General features: G+C 40.9%; 1 protein-coding gene and 1 long non-coding RNA gene across 2 annotated transcripts in view; both read right to left on the reverse strand.

Annotated features, from left to right (window-relative positions):
• Window positions 1–9914, reverse strand: part of sgpp1 (sphingosine-1-phosphate phosphatase 1) — a 38910-nt gene extending 28996 nt beyond the window's left edge. Inside the window, exon 1 of the mRNA XM_034675212.1 lies at window positions 8864–9914. Coding sequence (XP_034531103.1) covers window positions 8864–9601 — 738 coding nt within the window. The 5' untranslated portion in view covers window positions 9602–9914. The remainder of the gene's footprint in view (window positions 1–8863) is intronic.
• Window positions 9915–11552: 1638 nt separating this feature from the next.
• Window positions 11553–20196, reverse strand: LOC117806380. The gene is made up of 4 exons (XR_004629658.1): window positions 19752–20196; window positions 17653–17749; window positions 14917–15035; window positions 11553–13540 (listed from the first exon to the last, which is right to left on the reverse strand). It is a non-coding gene; the product is annotated as an uncharacterized LOC117806380 (long non-coding RNA).
• Between the last annotated feature and the right edge of the window lie 263 nt (window positions 20197–20459).

A 20459-nucleotide genomic window follows, 5' to 3' on the forward strand; every position in this document is an offset into this window, starting at 1 on the left:
TCCTTCCTTTGAATGGAACCAAGAGGAGCTTTTAGTCTACTATGTGAATGTAAGCACGCTGTAAAAATCAGGGCTGGAGTTAGGAAACGCTGAGCTATTAAACTCCCTCATGTTTGCACTGTTCCCACGTAGGAGTGGGGCAGCAGGGAGGAAGTCTCACACAAAGCCTGTTTACTGTAGTGTGTTCTGTGCTGGCTCTGCTGGAGAACAGAGTGAAAAGTCATTTCACACGATCAGGCCTCAGTGCTGCTAATATATCCTTTACATCTTACTCTCATACTTACATTCCCCCTCCTCTTATCTCCCCTTCGGCCCTCTAGTCTATTTCCTCCTCTTTTATCCTTCTGCTTCAATCACTTCTCTATATTAATCCCCTTTTCTCTCATTGCCCCTAACCTATATGCATCCAACGTCTCTTGTCCTCCAGTCTCCTCTCATCTCTGATCTTCTTTAATCCTCCCTCCTCTCTCCTTGAAATGCTCTCTTCTCTCCCTCGTCCCCTCCTTTACTTCACTCTCACCAATATCTTCCATAGTGACACATCTGTCTCTGGTTATTGTCCGAGTGAGAGGAGAGGAGAGGAGAGGAGAGGAGAGGAGAGGAGAGTCAGGGTGGGATGGGATGGGAGGAGCATCCGACTCCGGCCCACGCAAATCTAAACACTCCAGCTGTGCTAAGACGAGTCAGCTGATGCAGATATTCTGCAGGACAGCTTGCAGAGAAACTACGGCAAGCAGTAAGGGGGTGTGGAGGATGCACCCGGATTTCAATGAACGTTTGAGGTGTTTTGTATTTCCTGATTTCAAACTTTAAATCCTGTCGACTTCTAGAAACATTATGGAAGTAACACCCTATTGATGAATTCAACAAAGGGTTCCAGTAGACAGAGTTAAAGAGGGGGTATAACGCTCATCCTCAGGCCTTTATTTTGTCCTTCTTTCAGCTACATAATATAACCGGCTCTTAAAGCCCCACAGCACTTCGGAAGCCTCCTCCACTGTTGCATTTCTATATGTAAAATGTAGGGCCCTATGATTTCAGCGTTCAAGGAATCGCAGAATTGGCCAATAAAAACAGAATCTACTGTTAAACGTGGAATATCGCAGAAATTGACATAATGTGACTGAAATACTGTCATCATGAGGAGAAGGAACGTTTGTCTGGGGAAATGTTTCCGGGGACCGCTCATTCGTGCATCTCCTCCAAGCGGCAACCTCCGGTCTAAAAATATGAGTCCAATGCGGAAGTGTTATAAGCTGCAGTTTATCGAGGATCCACTTGAGGCTGGCTCCGGAAGTACAGGAAGTCACATACACATGAATGGGAAAAAGGAAATCTTTACAGCAGAAATAAACATGGTTCAAAAGACGAGTGTAGTCTGGATAGTAGAGCTGAATGATTAATCGAATTCAAACCAACATCGCAATGTGATAGAATGCAATTTTCAAATTGCAAAGGCTGCAATTAAAAAAATATATATATATATTTCATGTACATAGACACAACCTTATGTGACATGCATGCAGTAGGTGGTGGTAATGCACCTTTCAGCTGGTTTGCTGACGGCCAAAAATCTCTGAAGAAATAGACCCGTGTGAACGGGGGATGAAGAAAACAACTTCAGACACGCTAAGTTTTGATTTGTTGTTTTGTTGTTAACGTCTTTAAAAAATGGCCTCAACAGAAGAACCGATCATATTGAGGCGTACAAAATAATCAACACTCTGGGGCGCTGGTGGCCTAGTGGTCTAGGCGCCCCACATACAGAGGCTACAGTCCTCATCGCAGGGGTTGCCGGTTCGACTCCCGACTGGTCGACCATTTCCTACATGTCCTCCCCAAACTCTCTACTTCCCATACTTCCTGTCTCTCTTCAGCTGTCCTATGTAATAAAGGCAAAAAGGCCCAAAAATATAACTTTAAAAAAAAATAATAATAATAATCAACACTCTGAATATCAACATGAGGAGCAGGCTCATAAATAATCTCCGCAGATACAGAGTCAGTGAAGACCCAGACAACATGTGGATTTACTGCAACAGGACAACTGAACAGAATCATACTTTAGACTCACAGTGTGCAGTTTTCTGTCTACTGGTTCTTATTGAGAAAAATAAGCATGTTTACGTGGTCAGGTGTCAGTCAGGAGCGCAACCGGGTCAGAATCAGTCCGGCAGCGGAGAAAAAAGAGACCTGTCACTCAGCCGCAGCCCCCAGCTGAGTGTCTCCTCTGTGTGCAGTCAGCTGGTTCACATCCAAACATGCTTTAAACTGAAAACACTTGTTTGGCAGATTGTTGTTAGGTAGTTGTGGTGAACACTTACAAGACTGCAAGTCAAAGGATTCAGTAAGTTTACAACTGTAATTCAAGTAGATAAATAAACTGTATTTTCATATATATTAATTCATTCATTCATTCATTCATTCATTCACACATAAGTCTAGCCTATGAGAAAGAACAGTTTGTGTATACATCTGATATTGTTAATTATAATATAGACTGATTTATTGCTTCTGTTTGTTGAAAAATACATGAAGAGGACCTTGAAAAAATTATCGCGATTATTTTCCTTAATATTGCGATTGCGATTTAATATGCAATTAGATTATTTTCCAAAATGGTTCAGCCCTACTGGATAGCTCCTTTCTCGATGTCCTCTCACTGTGAGGGGGGGGGGGAATTATTTTCCAACGCGGCAATTTCAAAGATAATGAGATTACTAGTCTTCCAATGAGAGGCACAGCTGACTGCAGGAACACTGTAGCCGTTGGCTAGGAGGCTCATACTCCGCCCCTTTACGTCACACTAGCTCCACAGAAGCAATATGGCTGCCGCCGCCGATTGGTCTCAAAACATCTCTTCAGAAACAGATGGGTGACGTCACGGATACTACATCCATATTTATACAGTCTATGAGCTCCTCACAAACACTGACCCGCCCCCTCCCGAAATAAACAACATGTCGAAGCAGCCACCAGAAACACCGGCTAAGTCTGCACAAAAACTACGTAACTCATCTCTTTACTCCAAAACACAGAGCTGAACAGTTCACCAATGACTCCTATTTGTCAGGTGACATGCTTTTTTGGCCCCTAGATGATCAACTCAAATGCAGATAACTGATCAATTAAAAAACACCCAGATCGGCTCCAATTCAATAGTTGAGATCGGGATCGGGACATCCCTAATCTAAAGAAAGGGTGCATGTTTCATTAGGTACAATTTTAAAAAACATTTCACATCCTAACATAAAACTTTTCATTTCAAGTCAGTTGCATGTCTTTTTTTTGTCAGCCTGCTACAGTGCACACCTTTCACCTCCACGTGTGACCTCCTCAACACATCTCTATCACCTCCTCATGTAATGTGACCGGCTGCAGTCATTTCATCATATATGCACTTTAACATGCTCTCTACCAAATTGATAACAGCAGAGCACGGCAGAGATAAACAGGCAAAGCAGGTCAGCACTTTCTAATTGAAGACAGCGCTAAGAGATTGTTTGTTCTAAGCGTTAACCATGATATAAACGACTCTCTGGACTCAGTTTCTAAAATGTTCCAATCCCCGTGTGAGTTCAAACTCAGCATGGTGAGTACAGAAAGACAGACAATAAGTCTGTGTTATCTTTGAGACCCACACTCCAAGGACAGGGGTCGGTTCTCTTATCATCTGTTACGGCAGACAGGCGGGGAGGTGCCGTGTTGTAAATCAATCCCACCTCTGCTCTTGTCTTGCTGTGATTCAAGCCACAAAGTACAGACACACAATGCAGGGATCTGACGCTTCTCTCTTATCAAAAGTCTGGGATGTGTTCTCACACCAAAGCACTGGGTGGGACACGTCACACCACTTCCACAGGAGAATAAATCAGCATTATGAGAAACAGCTACAGGAGCTCCACCCTTTAGTGCCTAACAACAATGTTAATCACAGCAGGCTCCTTCAGGACTTTTTTATTAAACTGCAAAGTAGTGATCATAATTCCCAAGACTTAAAGGTGACATATTACGCTTTTTTCATCAATAGATATTGGTCTAAGAGGTCCCCAAAACATGTCTTTAAAGTTTATGCTCAAAAAAACACTTTGAAATCAGATTTTGGTCTGCCTGAAAAGCCCTCTTCTTCAGTCCTCCTCAGAACACTCTGTTTTCCCTCTGACCACGCCCCCTCAGGAAGTGGATGTGGCCTCAGCTCTCCAGCACGTTGATCTAATGTTTACATGTTGGCTGAATATACACGGCTGCTAGCAGACCACGCTACTTCAACCCTCTGAATCTGATCCTGACGGAGAGGCGCCTGTAGCAGGACCTTTCTGAAGGATTGGTCACAGATTTAGTGTTTCTTGTCGTTTTATTTATCAGTATGTCGACGTGTGTCTTGGTACAAAGCTACAAACATGTAGCTATGTGGCTATGCTAACTAGCGCTAGCACTTATCCATGATAAATAAAAATCATCCACTAGATCTTCAAATCTGCAGACGTGGGGAGTAAAACCGACCTCTACCAGAAAGGCAGCGGGACCTTTCTTAACGATTTTTCACAGATTTAGTGTTTCTTTTTGTTTTATGTCAGTAGTCGACGTGTGTCTTGGTACACAGCTACAGCTTAAGCTACGACATGTAGCTATGTAGCTATGCTAACTAGCGCTAGCACTTTTCCATGACAAATAAAAATCCACTAGATCTTCAAATCTGCAGACGTGGGGAGTAAAACCGACCTTTGTGTTTATTAAGACAGCCTACAACTAGCATGCCTCCCTCCTAAGCTCCTTGTTAGCACACATTTGTGCAGGTAATGAAAAACGGAGGGGGGATTCAGTATTATTTTATACAGTCTATGGGCTGAACAAGCTCTGAGCTCTGACTCCGTGACAGACACATTTACAGAAAGGTGGAGAAATCAAAACAGGGGCAGAATGGATTTTTTTCATTTTCGGGGGGTTTGTAGACATGCCAGGGACACATATTTCAGGTAGAGAACCATTAAAAAGTCGATTTTGCATGATATGTCACCTTTAAGCTAGCTGCAGCATCCTCACACTGGATGAGTTTGTCCCTGGCCTCTCAGATCCATGAAACTCAAATGGACTTCCTGCAGTTTGTTGATCTCATCCCTCTCTATGTGGATGGATGCACAGCAAGACAATGGAAGTGGACTACACAGACCTTCTTGTTGGCTTTTACAGACTACGACACAATGGAGTGTTGTTCCTCCAGAGTGAATAGGAGGAGGTGAAAAAAAAGGAACAACTGAGAATGGCTTGTGAAAACAAAATTCCTGCATGCATGTTATTCCAATGACTTTGAGCACTTCAGTAAGTCTTAATGAACTTTATGAACAATGCTGGAGAACAGAAGGGGGAATATGTGAGGGTATTAAGATACCTAAGTTAAAGAAAGGGTAGTGAACGCACCTGTTAGAGCACTACATCGTGGTGGATCATAAACGTAAGTCCGGACATGAATTTGTTCAGGGTTCAGGGTTCAGGGAGGACATTGAGATTGGGCCAATGAGTGCATTTACACAGGCTTTGGAATCCCTTTTATGAGCCTTATCCATCAAGGTGTTATCATAGTGGCGTTTACATGCACACAGAGAACCTTGTTAATCATATCCATATGTACATGATAAAAACTTGTATCCTGGTTTATGGTTACATCATCCTCTTTGCACTGGCACTTGTGATGTTTAGTTTAAAACAAACTTTGACAATTTGGAAATATAATACAACATCACTTCATTTCCAGCAATGGGAGAAGAGAGTGACAGCACATAAACATGTCCTCATCTCTGGCTAGAGTCAGGCTGTTAGTGCTGGAAAAAGAAGGCAAATCCAACATTTACAAAGAAGAAGCTGGTAGAATTAATTTGGCCATATTTGGCAAAAATATCACCAAAATGTTATTTTCTTGAAGAAAAGTATGAATCTATTTTTCCCCATTCTGTGTGAATAGCATGGTGCAGTGTCGGCCGGTTGCAGACGTTGCTCTTGTTGTGTTCACAGTGAGCTTGATTTCACTACAAGCAGTAAACAAATGTGCTCATACAGCTGTACAGCTGCCATGGCTGCTGTCACTGTATCCACTCGGCCAGCCGAGCATTAATTGTTAATGACGCAGCTTCAGAGGACTGACTTCACAGGGCAAAGTCTCTGTGCTCCTGTATCAAGAGTTGGCACTTATCATGTTTGCATGTGTTCATGTTGTATTTAAAACCAAATGTGGAACATGTGTGGGAAAAGGAAGGCATTAAAAACCTTCAATTATAAGGAAGATCTTACATGCCACACACGTTTATACCAAATATATATTAAAGGTGACATATCATGCAAAATGGACTTTTTAATGGTTCTCTACCTGAAATATGTGTCCCTGGCATGTCTACAAACCCCCCGAGAATGAAAAGAATCCATTCTGCCCCTGTTCTGATTTCTCCACCTTTCTGTAAATGTGTGTGAAACCAGCCGTTTCAGACTTCAGTGTTTTTCATACGTCACAACGACATCCGGTCTGTAACAGGAAGTCAGAGCTCAGAGCTTGTTCAGTCCATAGACTGTATAAAATACAACTCAACTCCTCCTCCGTTTTTCATTCCCTGCACACGTGTGCTAACAAGGAGCTTAGGAGGGAGGCATGCTAGTTGTAGGCTGTCTTAATAAACACAAAGGTCAGTTTTACTCCCCACGTCTGCAGATTTGAAGATCTAGTGGATGATTTTTATTTTTCATGGAAAAGTGCTAGAGCTAGTTAGCATAGCCACATAGCTACATGTTCGTAGCTGTAGCTGTGTACCAAGACACACGTCGACATACTGATAAATAAAACAACAAGAAACACTAAATCTGTGACCAATCCTTCAGAAAGGTCCTGCTACAGGCGCCTCTCCATCAGGATCAGATTCTGGATCAGATTCAGAGGGTTGAAGTGATGCGGGTCTGTGAGCAGCCGTGTATATTCAGCCAACATGTAAACATTAGATCAACGTGCTGGAGAGCCGAGGCACATCCACTTCCTGAGGGGGCGTGGTCAGAGAGAAAACAGAGTGTTCTGAGGAGGACTGAAGAAGAGGGATTTTCAGGCAGACCAAAATCTGATTTCAAAGTGTTTTTTTGAGCATAAACTTTAAAGACATGTTTTGGGGACCTCTTAGACCAATATATATTGATGAAAAAAGTGTGATATGTCACCTTTAATAAACACAAAGGTTGGTTTTACTCCCCACGTCTGCAGATTTGAAGATCTAGTGGATGATTTTTAGTTTTCATGGAAAAGTGCTAGAGCTAGTTAGCATAGCCACATAGCTACATGTATGTCGCTAGTTAGCATAGCCACATAGCTACATGTTCGTAGCTGTGTACCAAGACACACGTCTACATACTGACAAATAAAAACAACATGAAACACTAAATCTGTGACCAATCCTTCAGAAAGGTCCTGCTGCAGGCGCCTCTCTGTCAGGATCAGATTCTGGATCAGATTCAGAGGGTTGAAGTAACGCGGGTCTGTGAGCAGCCGTGTATATTCAGCCAACATGTAAACATTAGATCAACGTGCTGGAGAGCCGAGGCCGCATCCACTTCCTGAGGGGGCGTGGTCAGAGAGCTCATTCTCATTTAAAGGCACAGACACAGAAAACAGCCTGTTCTGAGCAGGGCTGAAAAAGAGGGGTTTACAGGCAGACCAAAATCTGATTTCTAAAGTGTTTTTTTGAGCATAAACTTTAAAGACATGTTTTGGGGACCTCTTAGACCAATATATTTTGATGAAAAAAGAGCAGAATATGTCACCTTTAAGTGAGGCAGTGTATGTGTTGGGACAGATTTAAGAGATTGAAGTTTTTCATCACTGACATTGTGACAGTTTGCAATGATATCATTGTCTACAATGACTGCACAGAACTATTGTCTCTCATATATTGCTGTTTCAAAGCCGTGTATTCCCTCCCCTGTTGTGCCCCGTCTACAATGTGTAATGCGAAGAGAGGTGAAACAGTGGGGCAAAGTCTCTCTGCCTCTGATCCTTCCTCAGAGGTAGTAACTGGGGCCTAATTGGGGGAAGACGGCGGTAAGGTGTAGGGTCAGAATCCTGCAGGGCAGAAAAGTGCTGTGTGTGCATTTCTCAGTCTGTGTGTGTGTGTGTGTGTGTGTGTGTGTGTGTGTGTGTGTAATGTGTGTTCCTCCAGCCTCAGATTTTTTATTATTTACACCCATATATTTAATTTTTCTTTTGGTGTTTTGGTGCTTTTAAATTATTAATGCAACACCTTTAATATGTATTTATAACATCTAACTTTCAGTGACTCAGTGCTTTCTCTCACTTGGTTCCCAGTTTATCCTTTAGTGATTTACAGGCACTGTTCAGATTTTGTTGATTTTTGCTTTGCAGAAGATTTGATGGACTCTTGGATGCTGTAGTTTGGAATCTGTTGGATGTACTCTTCTAATTGGTGTGTCTTCAGTAACTCTGGGACTGAAATAAGAGCCCTGAAATCCAGAGCCCCGAAAATTGTTGCATTTCTCTTAACAATATTTCCTGAATGAAGCTGACATGAGGACATCACACAGGTAATGTGGTATTTGTAGTTAAATGGCTTTGGTTGTAGTTTAAATGTCATGTTAGACAGCCTACAAAAGGTCAACATGTGTATGTTTAGCTCTCAGGGATTGATTTCCACCTCTTGCTGCTCATACAGGAACATGATGCAATGAATCATCACGAGAGGAACTTTCTCAGTTTCCCTCGTGCACATCAAGAGGAAGCAGTTCATGCCAACTTCTCCTTCTCTCGTGCTGCTGCTGATCAGATGGAGTTAATACAGTTAACACTTTAACATGAGCACACAGGATGCTTGTACTGTACCTCCCAGCGGCCGTAGGTCAGGAAGAAGAGGGAGAAGGGGATGGCAGTGCCCGACATGGCGTGTGTGGACGGCATGCTGTACTCCGAGTTATAAAACATCTCCACTTTGACTACAGGAGGGGAAGCGGGCCGAGACCACCCCATCACATCCTTAGTGCACTGACCCAGGTACATGACCCAGACCCACACCATGATGAGCCTCCTGCTTACAAAGGCGTCCATGTTCCACATGATGAAGGGGAAGAAGGTGATATAGAAGAGCTCGTTGCCCAGCTCGGTTCCGAAAGTGAACATGTAGTACAAGAACCGGTTTTCTATCAGGAACTCCTGACCTGCGTCGCCTGTAAGAGAGTTCTTGCGGAGGGGTTTCACAGTGCTGGTCGCTGGGGTACCTGAGTCCGGCCCGGTCTGACCCCCCACTGCAACAGTCTCTCCCCCGGCCGTGGATGCAGACACGGCTGCCCCGTTCTGGACAGCACTAGACCCAGTAATCCTCTTCCGGACATCTCCTCCTGTCACTTTCTCCCCTTCTCCAGCTCCCATGTCGGCCGGGTCTTCACTCTCACTCCCCCCGGGGATGTGATGATGGCAAGCCCCGTTATTGTGCGAGTGAGTCCGGTCCGGTTCCCTGCTTCTAGAGAAAGTCCCGTGTACCCCACAAACCTCCTGGAAGCGAGCGACAAGATGAGGGTCCTGGAGGTACTGGAACAGCTCCATAAAGCGGCTACTCTTCTCCATGTTTGATCCGGGTTAGTGAAGCTCACACACGGCTGAAACAACGAGCACAGGCTCTCTGATAGCTAACGATAGCTAGCCATCCCGGGCATCATGGCAGAGACTGAGAAGTGGACCCTGAACCGTTTTTAAACTCAAACAAGTTCAGACAACGAGGAGGGTTATTCCACAACTGTTGAAAAGCAGTTTTCAGTGGGAAGGTTCTGGAGAAACTGAGCGGGTCGGGTCTGGTTCGACCGTGTCCAGATGCGTTCAACGTCCCGCTACCTGAGTGGTTTTTCTGCAACTGACAGATCCACAGAGCAGACTGGGGAGCGCGCCTTCTGTGATGCCTTCATGGGCTGTGGGAAATTACGCTACTCTTCGTTCATTAATTAGGTTAAAACAACGATTAAGCTTTTTACTATATGAAATATGAGTGATTAAATAAGACTAAGATAAATGTACGGAAGAGGATTAGGGCCACTGAAAAAAATTAATTAATTAAGGTCCAAAATATATTTAATATTATTATTGTTCTAAGAAAAAAGTCAGAATTCTGAGATTAAAGTCAGAATTCTGAGAGAAAGACAGAATTCTGAGACTAAAGGCAGAATTATGACATTTTTTCTCGGAATAATAATAATAATAATAATAATAATAATAATAATAATAATAATAATAAAATATGTTGGACCTTTTTTTTCAGTGGATTAAAGTCAGAATTATGATTTTTTTTTCTCGGATTAATAATAATTATAATAATAAAATATGTTGGAGTTTTTTTTTTTCAGTGGAATAAAGTCAGAATTCTGAGATTAAAGTCAGAATTCTGAGATTAAAGTCAGAATTCTGAGGAAAAAAAGTCAGAATTCTGAGGAAAAAAAGTCAGAATTCTGAGGAAAAAAAGTCAGAATTCTGAGGAAAAAAAGTCAGAATTCTGAGGAAAAAAAGTCAGAATTCTGAGGAAAAAAAGTCAGAATTCTGAGATTAAAGTCAGACATTTTTCTCGGAATAAAAAACGAAAAATTTCAGTGGCCCTAATCCTCTTCTATGTAAATGCATCTATACCTGACCACTTTAGTATATAGTCACTTCTACAGAGTCATATGGGCTTCTAACTTAGCCTTTTACAACTCTCTGCTTTTCAACATCTTATATTTTTCATTGCTGTGTGGGTAAAGCGTAAAACCTTTTGATTTTATAAAATACGTTATGAGAAATTACATTGTACCTTCTTCTTTTGTATTTAATGTATTTTATTTTTTATCTTTTTGAAGCATTGAATGCAAAGATGAAAACAAATATAACTAGTGTTTATAAAAAGTAGTGGCATTCAATGAAACATAAAGAACATTTTGTTTTAACTGCTATGTTTACTTTGCTCCAAAATAGAACTGTCTTTTAATCAATTGAAGACACTCAGGATATCAGCCTCTACAGTTCGAGTTAGGACGAAGCACTTGAAGGCAACAGTAGTTCCGGCGCGCACGCTCAAAAGACTATCTCAAAACGTCACGACGTAACGTGACCGCGCTTACTCTGTAGCCAATTTTTGTGACACGATTAACATCTATTGAAAAAGAGAGAGAGAGAGAGAGAGAGAGAGAGAGAGAGAGAGAGAGAGAGAGAGAGAGAGAGAGAAAGGACAGACAGACAGACAGACAGATAGACAGACAGATAGATGGACAGACAGACAGACAGATAGATAGACAGACAGACAGACAGACAGACAGATAGATGGACATACAGACAGACAGGTAGATAGACAGACAGACAGACAGACAGACAGATAGATAGATAGATAGATAGATAGATAGATAGATAGATAGATAGACAAAATGCATCAAACACACCATAAATTGTCACCTTACATACTTTATTGATAATCAATAACCTGAAAAAAAGTTGAATGGCCCTTTTTCAAAATAGTTTTCTTAAATATGGATTAAGCATTTTCATCAAAATATAAATCTTGTTTAAAATATCAAACTTCTCTTTAATAGTTGCCTGCAGTATGTTGTTGTTGTTGTTGTTGTTGTTGTTTAACATCATAGTGTTTGTTATCAAGATGCACATTTTCAAACCCGCTAGAGCTCCTGAACAGAGACTGAACAATTAAACACAGTGAGAGACACATGGAAAAAAAGCATGAGTCATTAATTAACTGGTCATAAACAAGATGAGTCAGTTTTATAAGAGGTACTTTGTACTTGTGATATAATGGCAGTTGCAATTATAAATAGAAATATGAAACAAAAGGAATACATGACCAATTTCAAGACATTTTTTCCCTCAGAAATTCAGCTTTAAAGGTATAAATCACTGAAACTAATTAATAAACAAATTATTTGGCTTTAACTTTTATAGCCGAAGAGAATGAAAATAGGATAATTTCCCTTTTTAAACCACAAAAATAAAACATTATTTATTTTACTATGTAGCTAAAAAGGGAAAACAAGAAAGAAAGATTATTACCCTTTCCATAAACCACTACTATGTGGCGTTATAGCAGTAAACAAATGTGTTATGATATGGTTATTTGTAAATATGAGGTCATTTTAAGTTTAACATCGATGTCTCCTATGAAAACATATTTCACATCATTATATCTTTTGTGTCTCTTGTCTGTCATCCGTTATACACCAGCCGCTATTTGTGGATGACAACAGGAGGAGTCATAGCTGTAAACAGATACTATAATCAATGCTTCAATCCTCACACAGTTGCATCAAAGTGTGTTGCCAACCATTTGTCAATATTCATATGCAGCCTGTAAATGTGAAATAAGCGGACTTATCTTCTCATTCACTTGCATTATCAAATTTGACCACAGAGTGAATTCTTCCACCAGCAGAGGGCAGCAAAGTGATATAAAATGGAAATAACCAGTGTGTTAAATGAGAACAGGACATCAAATACACAGAAACAGTCTTCAAACAGGCAGTTGATAACTTTCAGAGAATGTAAGGTCTTAAGATAGTTTGACAGTTCACACAGTCCAGGGAATGTTACACAGAATATTTCATAAATCACACAGTAGCATAAAAAGATAACAGAAGCTTATCAGCATAAATTCTCCACGCAAGCCAAGGTGCATCAAAAGTAGCTTGCAGTCTGTAAATCCCTGAATATGCTCACGATTCACATGAGCAACAAAAAAACAGTGAAAATCAATAACACGACATCAACAGCAAAAAATTCCTGCCTGCTCCAGGTTCTTTAACTTTATAATAAATGGCAGTGAGGCTGCAACAGAGTTTGCATTTGACATCAACTTTAGAGAACCTGTTGATCCTGGACCAGAAAAAAAAATCAGGGTTTTTAAGAGTCTGAATCCACCACTGCATCTCAGCAACGTGACAAGTGGTGGTTACACACGAGCGACGAGCAAAGCAGACCCTTACCACACCTGTCCCTCGAGAAATAACAGGGACGTAACAAGTCTGCATGCCTGTAACGAGTGCTGATGTTCATTCTCCAATTGTGAGAAGAGGCATGTCAGTGAGGACAGGACAGTCACCCGTTGTCGTCCAGGTTGTATAGAAGGACCTGGTGGTTTGGGGCGAGGCCCGGGCAGGTACCCAGGCTGAACAGGCACCCGGCTGACGGGTAACAGGGCACCAGTCGGTAATGCTGCAGCTCCTCCAGACTGAACGCAGGAGAGCAGCAGTCCATCACCAGCACCTTCACCCTCTTCCGGTCCGGGTACAACAGCCGCCGCTGCCCCCTCTCTCCTATGACATCCTCCTCCTCCTCCTCTTCTTCCATTTCTATGTCATCTTCTTCTTCTTCCTCCTCCTCCTCTTCGGCCTCAAGCTCCTCCTCCTCATGGTGGATCTTCCTAAGCAGGTTGTTGATGAGGACGGAGCGCCGCAGGTAGGCCTCCGGGTCCTCCAGGAACCTCAGCTTCTCCAGGGACAGCTTCAGGATGCAGCCCCGGTCCTCCTGCAGTATCAGGTGCTACAGGTAGCAAAAACAAAGACAAGGGATCAATTTGTGCTCTTAAATGGTTACTTGACACCAGACAATTAAAAGAACATAGAAGAAGGGCAATTTCAAATGAGTAAGGTGATATTTTTTAGTATGTAGAATCAGATTAAGTGTCAGGATCAAAGCTCCAGGACACGAGAAGTGAAACATATATTTTGTAACTAAATTGTGTTTTTTCCATGACACAACCAAAACATTTTAGGGTGTAAATGATGCGTATCTCAAGGTGAATCAATTCAAAAAGGACTCAAGACAAATGTTAATGTTTTTGGCTTTAGGCAAACTCTATGTCCAACAACCTTGAATCTATATGAAACCAGTTTTTATGAAATTAATGTCAGCTGTAATTAAAGCTCTTGTGAGGAACTTTCTGCTTTTGTCTGATTTGGCGCCCCCTGTGGACAGGAAGAAGGTGGGGCAAGCTAGCTAAGTTTTAGAAAACTATCAATGCTACCTAATCTTGTGTTGCTGCTCTGTATTTTTTTCTGATTAAAGAAAAACAGAGAACATGAATTAGCTCAAGAACAGGAACAAGACTGTAAGAGTAGCTAGTATGCTAGCGATTGAGCTCTGCTAGCATAACCAGGCTGTTTTTTAGTCATTGTCTTGCTAATATTCCAGATTAAATCAGGCTAAAACTTAATGATCATTCCCTTGTTTTATCACCTCGTCCTCTTTCTTCACATACATTAATTTGTTTTATTAGCTTTAACTGATTTTAAAAAAAATTAATTAGGTAGGACAGCTTGAGAGAGACAGCATGCACTGAATACTCCTGGGACCAGTGCGTTGAGGATTGTAGCCTCTGTACATGGAGCACCAGCTCTAGCGACAGAGCTTAATCGGCAGTCTGAGTAATTTCATGCCTGGGTGGGCTGAGACTACCAACCTGGGGAACTTAATTAGCCGGTTCGAAGGAAACAAACAATAAAGAGAGAAAAACCTTTGAGTATACACATCTGCTGTTGAATTGTCTGTTTGGTTTAATCACTGAGTGGTGTTTCTTTTCATCTTAACACGAACAGAGAGGTTTCATCTGCATAGAGGCAGACAAAGAGTGGCCTATTATTAGAAGCTCTGGTGTGTGCTGTTAAAGCAGCTGAAGGACTCAAAGGACAACAGATAAAGAGAAAGAGGAATACATTCTTTAAAAAAAAAAAAGGAATCAGTGTGGGAGTTAGTGAGGGTCAGGATTGACGAAAAGGAAATAGGAACATGAGAGTGAAAAATAACTGAAGAGAGAGTAGATAGGAAGGAACACCGAGTTAGTCCCCATGTGAATCAGACACGATCTGGAGAGTAAAACAATGAAGAGGAACAAACAAATAAAGAGAAGAGGTTTTTACTTTTTGAAAATATCCATGTAGGCCTCCGTGTAAATCCTCCTCCTCCGCATATTTCCTCTTGAAGTAAGCAACTTTCGACGTTGTTGAATGGTTTGGTCTCTCTTAGAGTGAAGGGGCTTCTGAGGAAAACACAGAGATTGAAACAATAATCCATAATTTTGATAACAAAACACTGATTCTTACTCTACACCTATTTTAGAAATCATGATTGATTCTTCTGAGATTCAAAACAATGACAGTAAGCACAAGGACACAATAAAACACCTTATATTCTTCAAACTCCTCCCCTCCGGCAGGCGCTACAGATCACTGTGCGCCAAAACAACCCGCCATAAGAACAGTTTCTTCCCCCAGGCTGTCACTCTGATGAACACTAAACCATAACAGTGTCATACCTGTCAGATCAATACTCTCTGTAAATATACATGTAGATACACAATGCAACAATTCTCAAAGCAGAATTCCATATTTCTATTTTTTGTATTATTTAACTTCTATTTTATAATGTAAAACTACCTCTGCAACTCACCACTGCACTTTATCATATTATTTTAGCCTGTACATATTAGTCAAGCCTATTTGTTGTTTCTTTGTATTTATAGCTAAGGTTATTGTTATTATATTTTTATTTTATTTTTTATTGTAGTTCTTATTCTTATTCCTATTCTTATGCCTTGTACAAAGAGAGCACAGTTTACTGAAGTCAAATTCCTTGTGTGTTCAAGCATACTTGGCGAATAAAGCTGATTCTCAAGACCTCATGAGTGAATAAGTAGAAGAATCATTCAGTAATCACCCTGAAGAAAGATCCACTTGATCAACTGACTATGAAATGAAGCTGGTGATGAGCTGCCCTGAGGTTATCATTCACTGAAGGTGCTTTTCATATCAACAATAACAATCTGAGGGCTGAAACGGACACCAACATTTCTGAAATGAGGCTGCTGAAGAATATTAATCTGTAACAAGATTTCAAATTGGTGTTTTTTTTGTCACATAACACCTATTATACTGCTCTAAAAATACACCGAGGGGTGTCAGAGTGACAATTCCCTCTTGGCGCTTGATACAGCAGTTTTACGAGAACAAACAGGATTTAAAAGCCCACTCTCCTGCTTTATGTGGATCATTTGGTATGAACTACAAACAATGAGAGTCAGCTGTGAAACAAGATTAATGAGGGTTTTTAGGGTTACCTTAAAAGCTTCTGTAATCCACACCAATCCCTGAATAATCCATATCAACCCATGATTGCATAATGTGACAGGTGTCACTTGTACTGATAACCCCACAACGAATTATCACGTAGCCTTTCAGATCACCTCAGCTGTACTTTGGCATCTTTTGTGTCATGTATGGGGGTTTATACAGTTTTACAAACATGTTTGATTCAGACAAGGTGTGTTTATTTTGACAGCACTTTGAAATGACAAAGTAGTGCAGAAAGAGACGTAAATATGATTATTACACAGCTTTCTTATTAATCACTGACTGTATTTAATACTCGATCCTGATTGGTCTAATGGTGATTCATTCTGAAGTGGAGACGCAAAGACAACCTGATCACACACGTCACGTCAAAGCAATCCACTGAAAGGAGTCGGCACATTTCAACTCTGCCTGTTGACACTGTGGCAAAAAATGTTAGCTTCCCATTAAAGGTAGTGATAATAGCAAAAGTGTTTAAAGTTTTCAGGTGGAACAGGACCCCTCTGCTTCACCTAGGGGTCTTGCCATAGACTGTATAAATATGGACGTAGTATCTGTGACGTCACCCATCTGTTTCTGAAGCACTGTTTTGAGGCCAATCGTCGATGGGAGCCATATTGCTGCTTTGAGCCTCCTAGCCAACAGCTACAGTGTTCCCGCCTGTCAGACTCCTAATCTCAATATCTTCAAAATGACCACGTTATGAAAAAATACACCCCCCCTACAGTGTGTGCCGATCGAGAAATGAGCTATCCAGACTACACTTGTTTTTTGAACCAGGCTGTAAACATGTTTATTTCTGCTGTAAAGATCGGCTTCTTTGAATGGGTGTGTATGTGGTTTCCGGTACTTCTGGAGCCAGCCTCAAGTGGACACTCGATGAACTGCAGTTTTTAGCACTTCCGCATTGGAATCATATTTTTAGACCGGAGGTTGACGCTTGGGTCTTGCTCACTATGTTGGAAGTCTAATTTGCATAACCCCTGCTCACTATACTAAACCATTAGTTAAGCAGATAAAACAGAATTAAATAAAACCAGACAAACATTAAATTTTTTAGGCTTGTGCTTGTATCTCCTTATTGCATTCAGACTCTGTGGAGAGAAATTTGACTTGTACCTGCAGGTTCAAGAGGTCGAGGTGTTTCATAACAGAGCACCTACACTACCATAACCCTTTATATTGCTCTTATTGGCCAGCATCAGCTATACAACAAAAGGAGCGCTGATGAACCGACTGTACACTGCCTCACAATAGACATCAGACTGACACAGTTAGAGATGAAGAAGATGTAGGATTTGTCAGCTTTAGTGCATGAATGTACCCCATGACAGACTTTTGAGTGATAACCGATAACATGTCATTGTGTGATGACAGCTTGATGTATTTCCCCAAGGTGGTTAAAACCTCACCATGGAAACATATGAGGTCCCAATGGTGCCAACAAATCCTCTAAAGTACAGTAAAGTCAGTCTAGTGGAAACCCTCTGTGAGGTCATTGCTGTAACAGATAGTGGCTCTGACTACCTGCTGCTGATGCTCCACAGCCGGCGCTCAGCTCTATGACCGGAGTTTGAATCAGAGTGTCTGAGCTGATCTGAGCCTCCACATCACCCTCAGGCTCCTGTGGGGAATACAGAGAGAGAGAGAGAGAGAGAGAGATGAGTGAGGAGGGGGAGGGTGACGAGGAGGACCAAAACAACCGAGCATGAATGCAGAAACCAAACAAATCCTTGAAGAAGATGCGACCGTCGCAGCAGCAGAGCTACGATTTGATGTGTGAATTTGATCCTCTTCAACTTGAATTTCATCATCCTTCATTAAATCTGTGCAGCCTCTGTGCGCTTTGACACTGGATCATTTTAACGCCGAACAATGAAGACATAATTCAAATTCATGTCATTTTAAAGCATTACTGAAATAATCCTTCTTTCATTTTCCATGTAAGGCGTATGGTATTTAACACATCGACATGTTTTGGCGTGAAGCCGTCATCAGGCAGTTTACACAGGAGCAGACAGCAGCCCCCTTTCTGTAAACAACACACCATGTAATCATGCAATCAAAAATAACTCTGTGTGCACCTGCAAGCTGGAGAAATAACCACAGAGGAAAGATATAAAGAAGAAGACAACAAATTAAACAAAACAGTTAACAAACAGCATCCTAGAAATGACAATTTTAACAAAAAGAAAGATGAAATATTCTTAATATGACAAACAAGGAAGTGTCATTTATTCTGCTTATACCAAATGTGATGTCATTAAAAATTAGTCATTTTTACTCACACATCTGCATTTCATTTGATACTATTACACACAAACATGCACTGCTGTATAATATCCTTATGTGACCCTCTGATGTTGCACTAAAGGGCATGAATCTGATTTGAATTGAAGGAAGAGGAGAAGAGAAGAGAGGGTCCCTCGTGTGTGAGGTGATGTGTGTGTTATATTGAGTGCGTGCGTAGATTGAACGTTATCTAAAACACCACAAGTCAATCAATCGCCTCATCACAAACACAGAGTGGGAAGGTTTATCGTTGCACAACATTGGCGCTGGCTCTCCCCTGAAGCTGCTGCAGTGACTCACGCAGTTTTTAACATTGAACTGCAGCCTGAATATTTCATCTGTGGGAGAATGATGCACGATGATGGATTCATGAAGAGAGGGAGGCTGCGTGGGAAGAGTGTGTGTGTTTGGATGCAACACTCGCTATAAATGTTGCTCTGCAGCGAAGATTTCCACTGAAAGGAAAAGTGTCTGTGGAGGAGGTCATGACTGAATAAACCCTTTATTCCCTGAATTACAACCAAATTAAATTAAATTAAGATTGGTTAGGGATGTGCATGACTTGTGACATTTTATGGGGCAAAACAACTGGATTTGAATCACTGACATGATGTTAATTCAAGACTTCTAGTTTGCATATTGTCACTAAAATATCAACTTTTTATACGTTTTTTTTTTTTTTTTAGCAATTTAATGTAATACAGTAATACAATGGGGGTCTGTTTGTTTTATTTCTGTATCAGTCCATAAATAAATAATAATAATAATAATAATAATACATTTTTTTTATTTGGAGCACTTTTCAAAACTGAGTTACAAAGTGCTTCATGGGCAGCAAAATAAAACAGGCAGTTAGTAAAAACACAATATATTTCTTGAGATGTTTAAAATGAAATAAAATAAAATAAAATTCAGATGGAGGATCAAAAAAGTATGTTTTAAGAAGGGATTTAAAAGAGCTCACTGACTCAGTAGACCTGATCTCCTCAATAAACACTTAACATGGAAATCCAGGACATTCATATTATGGGTATCAAAATATTTCACTACAGTAATAACAACATATATTAAAATCATTGTATTTTTCAAATGTTGTTATTTAAAAGTCTTTATTTTTCCAGTGTGCTTTATTTTATGTCATTATATTATATTTTCGTTTTATTTAATATTTTATCTGTATTTTATCCCCGAAAATGAGTTTTCAATACAACCCTCACCTTTCTCTCCATGTTAATAAAAACACCTTCCTAATGCAAAGCTAAGAAAGATTAGCTCTCATTTAAAATGCAAACTACATTTAATAAATCCGTTAAACACCTCTCAAAGCGTCTTACCTTGAATGATTCTGTCCAGCAGCAGCAGCAGCAGCAGCAGGGTCAGTAAATCCCAGCTAAAGCCTCTTTCTCCGTGGATATCCTCCTCCCTCCTCACACCGACTCAACGACGCTCCTGCTCGGTGTGAAGTCAGAGCTCTCCTCGGTTCCTGCAGACACACACACACACACACACAGCCTCTGCGCTCCTCCGGGGTGAGACACTCTCTGCTCTCCAGCCTCCTAAAATATCTCGTTCACAGCAACAAGACACAACACACTCCTCTCCGCGCGCGCCCTCATTGGTCCTCGCGGAGGCTGATGTTTCCTGTTGCTAGGAGACTGAGTAAAGTACGGCGATGACGCTACAGCATCAATCCTCGTCTACCTGCATTCATCTCCTCCTGCAGTGTGATCGTGTTACCTTTGATATGGCAACAGACGGGGAAACGTCTTCCTGATAGATGTTGTTCCTCTCAAATGATGATTTGGGAACATTTAAATACAGAAAGTCAAAACACTGAAACTTTTCCTCTCAGGTTACTTCATTTATTGATTCACATTTCAAAATAGGACGTTTCCTCAATCTAATTTTTTCTGTAGGTTATCAAGCTATCATGTGTCTCTATTTTTTATTATAGTGTAGTATTTGACCATTTTTTTTAAAAAACCATGTTCTTAAAGGGATATTTCAGTTTTTTTGAAGTGGGGTCATATGAGTTACATTAC

The sequence above is a fragment of the Notolabrus celidotus genome, chromosome 22 (genome assembly GCF_009762535.1).
Source record: "Notolabrus celidotus isolate fNotCel1 chromosome 22, fNotCel1.pri, whole genome shotgun sequence".
In the NCBI taxonomy this organism is placed as follows: Eukaryota; Metazoa; Chordata; class Actinopteri; order Labriformes; family Labridae; genus Notolabrus; species Notolabrus celidotus.